Genomic DNA, 7,063 nt, shown 5'->3' with positions numbered 1-7,063 from the left:
CTGAAGTGCTGTAGATGCCTTCTGCTGTAGCTGAATGTTCATGAGTCGGGATTGTGAGCCAACTATGTCTTTTCCCAGGTGAGTACCTTAATCTGAGTTGTGGGGTCTGCATTCTGGAATTTTCAAAATCACTAATGACATTCTGGATATTAGAGATGTCTTGTAAAGGCAGGGAAGAAGCTAAAGGAACCACAGAAAGCCAGTTCTCTTCAGTATGTTGCAAGGAAATGACTGCCAGGACCTCAAGGCGTAGCTGAGGGGAATCTTTTGCCCATATTTTGAGTCTGTAGCTTTTGACTGTGAGAACAGCCTAAAGAAAAAGAACTTTTAATTTTGAATATAGAATGTGTAGTCTAGAAGAAAAAGGAAACAATCCATTGTTCTTCCGCATGCTAGTCCCTCAGTCTAAGCAAGAGCAAAGAACCAGGACAAGCAAAAAGTTATTTATTTGATGAAGCTACAGTTGTTGCAGCTGTGAACCGAGTCATTGAAATCTTTATTTCCAGATTAAAGTCGACCAGGGGTTGCGAGGGCGGAGCTGTGTAATAGGCGACAGGGGTAACGCGTTTTCAGTGGGAATCCAAGTACTGAGCTGTGCCTTGCACAGATCAGGTCAGGTTTGCTAAGTGAGCACGCTGGTACGATGCAGTTGAATAGGGCAGCATCTGCTTTGCTTTAGGGACATGAGTTGTCATCCTTAGGAGCACAGCTCTTGATATTTTAATTAATGATGACCCTTATGGTGATAACTGTGTGAAATTATATTTGCATATGCAGCCAGGTCTGCTGCTCCCAGCAAAGACTCTTTAATTATTTTAAACCTCTGTCAAATTCTCCTTTCTGTACCTACCATCCATGTACACAGCTTTTCAACGGCTTTTGCGTACTGCTCGTACTACAGTCTTGCTGGTGATTGAGGAAAAGGCAGGGAAATTAAGAACTTTTACTGAAATCATAAATGATACGTGATCATTCAGATTGCTGTTTGTTGGTCACACACTGAGTACACAAGCAGCAGAATAAACAAGACTGTTCTTTACCTCCTAATTAGATAACATGCAAAATTGTAACAAAAATAGGGATGGTAAAAAATGAGCTTCATCACAAATAGTCTTAAAACACACATAGTAACTCATGTATTTGATAATAAGAATGGGAAAACATTTGGCTCTTCCTCCTGTTTTATCAAATGATCCCACTGCCTCAGACGGTCAGTTAGCAGCTGTGTGGCACAGAAGGCCAAGCCTCACAGATGAAAAATTCAGAGCCAGCTGACTTCTTCTCCAGCTGCAACGGCAGGTAAACTCCCTAAGGAGACCAAAGACACACAGTTACTAAAGCAAATGTGTTGCTAAAAATGTGGAATTAAATATTTACAGCTTCACTGGATAATGTTTTAGGAGGTTCAAAAAATGTGTGCAATACAGCAGCCTCAATTTACTGGCTGCTGAGTGTGGCAAATGTGCTCTAGTACGGGCAATAGAAAATCTGAAGGCGTACTGCAGTGAATTTCTCCATGTTTGGCACAGGAGGGACAGGAACCTTTCTCTTGGTATTTTTCCCAAGTGCTTTTCCACCCATTTTGTTTCTTGTTACTGCCTTTGGGAATGCTGTAATGGATAATTGTATTGGAGCACTGAAGCTGGGACCTCATAAGTCTTGTTGGTTCCACTACTGTGCTTAATGTGAAATGCATCAGAAGTATTCAAAACAATGCTTAATTAGTAGTATCCTCAGATTTATAATCCACCACAGTGTTTCAGTGATGCTAAAATTAATAAAGTAAAATGTGGATTTAGGCAATTTCATTAAATTTCCGGCCCTCCAGTGCCCCAGAAGGATCTGTAATAAGGCAGAGCTCTGCATTTCCAGGGGAAAGACAGGATCAAGTTGGTAGAAGTTTGGGAAAAGAAAAAAAAGATTCTTCAAAGCAGAGAATCGGTGTAGAAAGGGATGCCTTGTAGCATTTCCAGAGGATTTTATATTTGTTTCTTGCCCAGATCTCACTGACAGACTGTTTTGTTCCCTGCCCATCAAGCAACTTCTCCTGAGCTTTGGAAATAGAAGATCCCGAAAGAGAATTTCTCCTCTTATGGTGAGTCACAGATCATATTGTGATTTTTTTTTTTTTCTTACTTTTTTTTTGGCGGAGGTGATTGGGGGTGGGGGGATATACATGGGAATGGTGCTTTCAGTACACTTCCAAGTGTACACAGAGAAATTACTAAATAAGAGCAGTCCAGGGGTGATCAGTGTTAGGTTACTGGTTCAAAGTCAGTGATAATAAATTGTCTTCTCTGTTACGGCCTACAGAAACCAGATTCTTAATCTCTTTCATAGTCTGTAAAACCCACAGCAGGGGAGAGATCAACTATTATACTTCAGAGATGATGTTTCTGAGATAAAGCTGAATTTTGTTGGAAAACAACATTGTTCTGACCTGATTGCTGCTGCAGGATAAGCATTATGTATAAAAATCACAGCTCAGTGTCAAGAACTGAGTCACTCCCTGCCCCAAGCTACTGAAATATTCTCCCCAAAATAGTTGATGTTGATAAAATCCTGTCTGCCTTAGTGCCAACATCTCTTGACATCTCCTCAGTGTTGCAGTACTGCTGAGGGGCTTCCAGACAGTTTGGGTTTGTTTTTTTTTTTTTTAACTGAGGATAGAGTTCATGGGAGGAAGTTGCAGTATCATGGAAGACAGTTGATAGAGCTGCACAGAGATGTTTGGTTTGGTCTGTGAGAGATGGGCTGCATCTGTGTTCCTCTGCAAAGGATTGCTATCCCTCTTGTGCCAATCATGGGGAGATTCACTGCGGTATGCCTTTGGATTTTCTGCTGCCTGTATAATAGCACGTTCACCGCGTTCAGTAGACAGTAACTTGAGACTGCTGTTTTGCAGAACTGGATTCCTCTCTAATTATGATGTTGGCTTCAGTTTCTCAAAAAAAAAAAAAAAAAAACCCTGTAGTGCAAACATAGTGTTAATTCCCACTTCCAAGAAGTTGACATGTTTGTATCTGGCACACTTTCATATTTAGTAGCCAAATAGTATTCAGACTGCTTTCAAGTTAGTCTTTCAGTGGAACACAGTAGAGCATTAAGTAGTATTACTAAGGTATGAGACCTCCAGCCATAGCCTGAACAAATAGCTCCTGCATTGGGCAGCCTCTTAGGACTCCCACACCAGCTGGACCTATAAGCTTTGCCGGTCTCCTAAGATTAGCCCTAAGCACTGGCTTTGTTCAGAGTTACTGCATAGTTGGGGTTGGAAGAGAGCTCTGGGTATCACCTAGCCCAGGGTCAAACCAAGGTCAGCTACTGCCGGTTGCCCAGGGCTGTGTCTAGTTGGGTTTTGAGTATCTCCAAGCATGGACACTCCACAGCCACTCTGGGCAACTTGTGCCAGTGTTTTACTACCCTCAGACTAGAAAAAATAAAAAAAAAATTTAAAAAATCAATTATTTTAGGTTTAGAGGGAGTGCCCTGTGTCTCAGTTTGTGCCTATTGCCTCCTGTCCTGTCACTGGGCACCACGGAGGAGAGTCTGGGTCTGTCTTTGTTACACTCTCCCATCAGGTATTACGCACATTGACCAGATCCCCCTCAGCCGCCTTTCCTCCAGGCTGACCGACCCCCACCACGCCCTGTGGAACAGATGTTCCTATCCCTTAATCTTCTTTGTGGCTTCAGCACACAGCTCCAGACCAGCTGCTCAGGGGAGAAATCCCGCAGCCACCATGGGAGCTCTACACTCTGCCCCCCTCCTCGCCCTTTGCTGCGGTGGCTGCTCAACCTGAACGCATGGGCCCTGCTCCCCCAGACCCAGGAACTGGCGCCCTGAGGGCAAATCTCCCACCAGCCTTGGGAGCTCCAGGCTTCCCTCCTCTCCCTGCCTTCCCTACCCTACTCCCCGGCCTCTGAGGTCACTTATCCCAGGTGACGCTGCAGAGGGCGGGATGCCTCCAGCCCCTACTTACAGCACCCTTGTTAATGGCTCAGTTAATGGCGGTGTGGGGCGAGGAGCAGCTCTGCTGTAGCCGCGCCCCGTCCGCCCTTCCGGGAGAGGATTGGCGGGCCTCGCTGCCACTCACGGGCGCGGGAGGCTGACTGACAGGCGCTTGCTGCTGGGAGGGGAGGAGGCGGGTACAGTCACCATGGCAGCCGGGCAGACGCCCCAGCTGCGTTTCTCATTGGCCAATTTAAATCCCCCGGTGGCGGCGGGGGGGGGGTGTGGGGGCCGAGCGAGGCCCCGATCCGCCTCGGCGCGGGAGCGGGGAGGACGAGATGCGGTCGCGGAGCGGGATCGACCTGGGCTCCGTGTGGGCGCAGCGCCTTCGGCAGCTGGAGCAGCGGCTGCGAGTGAGCTCCGCGGCGGCGGGAACGGCGGGGCGGGGCGGGCGCCGGGGCGAGAGCTGCCCTGGCCCAGCCCCAGCCCGGCCTCCGTGGCGACGGCGGGGCGGGTCACGTGGGGGCGGTGCGGCGGCGCGGCCTTGCCCCGGCGCTCCCGGCTCCGGCCTTTTTCTGTTCAAAACGGGCTTAAAATTTCGGCGATAACTCGGAACGCGGCAGCCTGCGGGGATTCAGCAGGCGGCCCGGTGCGGGGGAGAGGCGGCTGGGGCTGGGTCAGAACCGCGGGTGCGGAGCTGCCGTCGGGCTCCCCAGCCCCGCTGCAGGGCGGGCAGGCGGGGACCGGTCCGGCTGCCGTCCATCCCCGACAGTGCAGCCTTGGGAAAGGAAATTGATGTGGCCGTCTATAAATAAATAAAACAGCACTTCTTTAAGGACCACAGGTCTGGAATAATGGCAGGAGACGGTTTTGTAAAGCAAAGCAGGAAAAATTTTGTACGTGTGTGTTTCCACCCAAGCAAGCACAATGACTGAAAGTATAGGAAATAAAGGAATATTAAGAGTTTATCCTAATTTTCATGTGCTTGCAGACAAATATTGCACTGAGGAGACTGGGGGTAGGTAGCCTTTTGGTTTTGAAAGGCAGAGAAACAGAGGAACGTAATAAAACTGTTACAATGAAATGATGTTCTTCAGACTCATGTTTATTTCATTTTTACTGTTGTGGTTTTGGGTGGGTTTTCTTCCTTAGACCAAAGAAGAAAGAATAGTTGTCCTGGAGACTGAAAATGCTGCTCTTCATCTAAAACTTGCAGAGGTAACTGTTGTTTGTTTTTCCAAAAAGAATGCTTAGGAAAATAGAAAAAAAAAAAAAGACACTGGAATCTGCCTTCCTGTTTTCAGATTTTGCACTCTTAAATATGCAATATTGCAGGGATAACATTTGTCTAAAAGACAAGGATAGGTTTTGAAGGAATACTTCTAAGACATAATTAGGACGATCTTTTAAATAGGACTATTCATTGGGTGCAAGAAAGACCCTTCATTACAAGTAAGCTTACCAAAGATGCACTATCGCGTCTCTTCATGGCATTAGTAGAGTGACAGTTGGCTAGAAAAGGCCAGGTGCTGTTGCAGAAGTCAGTCACTGAGCACACAGCAGCAACTGGATGCCCTTGTTTCCTTACATCCTTCTACAGAAGGGTATGTTGTTCCTAGACCATTATTGAAACAAGGAGCAGCCTGTGATAATGTTTGGGGTCTTCAAAGGTGGGATTTCAGAGACTTACCGAATTTTGAATGTTGATCTACACCACTAGATCAGAGCCACCTGTGAGTATTAGTTGTGATAGAGACTGTTGGCCAAGAGTTTCTAATCCGGGCTGAAACATTAAATGGCTGGATGACCTGAGGAAAGCCATTTGCCCTCCTTGGGGGTTTGTTAATACCTGTGGATAAAAGTGGGTTTAACGTTTTTCAAAGCCTGACTGAAAGCAGATGGTACATCTGAAATTAGTTTTGCTAGCTATACAGAGGAATACCGTAATTGATTCTGAGAAAATGTGCCTATTGTTTTTGTGCTACTTTATAATATTTACAAAAAACCTTAAGTATTTCAGCTGTGGGGTTTTTTTTTGTTTTGTTTTGGTTTTTTTTTGCTTGCACAAACACAAGAAAGAAATTATTTCAGTCACTAAGGTGCCTCAGATGTAGGAAGTAGTTATCTGAGTATTCAATAATGAAGTGTTGTTTTCCAAATACAGCACTGTTTCAATTTATTGCAAACCATGATAGAAGATACGAGCACCTACAGACACAGGAGGAGCATGGCAGTATTACCACCATCAGTCAGAAACAATGTCATATGATTTGTGGAAATACTCTGCAATTAACCTTTCACTGATGTTTCTATTCAGGCAGTTATTTACACATATACATACACATAAGACTTTCGCTTCTCCTTGGTTAATTTGCCCCAGCAGTCTAAACACATGAGTTGAACTGATGTGAAATACTTTTACCTTAATTGAAGAGTCTCTATTTAAAAGAATACTAACTTTAATTAGATTAATTTAAGGTTGTGCAATGTTGCAGCCTATCTCCCAATATTTCACTAGCTATGCTGGTTAAAAAAAAAAACTACTGCCCTCAGCTATCAGTGACTGACCCTTCAGATCTGCCGGTGGAGCTGCCTGAATGATTGAGCTGTAACAAGTTCAGTCACAATGACCAGGGTTAACAGAGGTCTCATTCTTAACTTGTAAAAGCTAATTGGGTTCGTTTTGGCTGAAGTGAGTTAGGAAGAGTTGGAGACAAACTTATGAGGGCAGCCATAATTTAGGATTTGCAGTGTAAATGTTTGTCTATAGGTTGCATCAGTCTAATAAAAACATTATCTCTTGCTATAGACCTTCCCTGGCTTTTATCCTTAAGACAACCTCAAGTATGAGCACTGACAATGTTTTCTGCAGCGCAGTATATTATTATCCTAGCAGCATATTGTTATTGAACATAAGAAGTCAGATTCTTTCTGACATGTAGACATGTTTTTGCCTGTTTGGAAATATGTTTATCTGCCTGTGTGCCCCTTGCTTTTTTTTTGCAATCCGTGAGGTCCCAGTCCTGCTGCCTTCCATACATAAAGCCAAGTCTGCCAGAATGGCTCCAGTTGCAGAACTGAGACTTCACTTTGGAGAACACTATTAAGTAGT

The 7,063-nt window shown here is 45.1% G+C and overlaps 1 protein-coding gene across 1 annotated transcript in view; it reads left to right on the top strand.

The window, feature by feature from the left end:
* The first annotated feature begins 4,262 nt into the window (after positions 1-4,262).
* The window catches only part of KIF25 (kinesin family member 25), a 42,219-nt gene continuing 39,418 nt past the window's right edge, over positions 4,263-7,063 (top strand). Inside the window, exons 1-2 of the mRNA XM_086745228.1 lie at positions 4,263-4,364; positions 5,104-5,169. Of these exons, the coding sequence (XP_086601354.1) occupies positions 4,290-4,364; positions 5,104-5,169 (141 nt within the window). The 5' untranslated portion in view covers positions 4,263-4,289. The remainder of the gene's footprint in view (positions 4,365-5,103; positions 5,170-7,063) is intronic.

Source organism: Chlamydotis macqueenii, chromosome 3, assembly GCF_036417535.1.
Source record: "Chlamydotis macqueenii isolate bChlMac1 chromosome 3, bChlMac1.mat, whole genome shotgun sequence".
Classification (NCBI taxonomy): domain Eukaryota; kingdom Metazoa; phylum Chordata; class Aves; order Otidiformes; family Otididae; genus Chlamydotis; species Chlamydotis macqueenii.
This window is presented reverse-complemented; position numbering and strand designations above follow the sequence as displayed.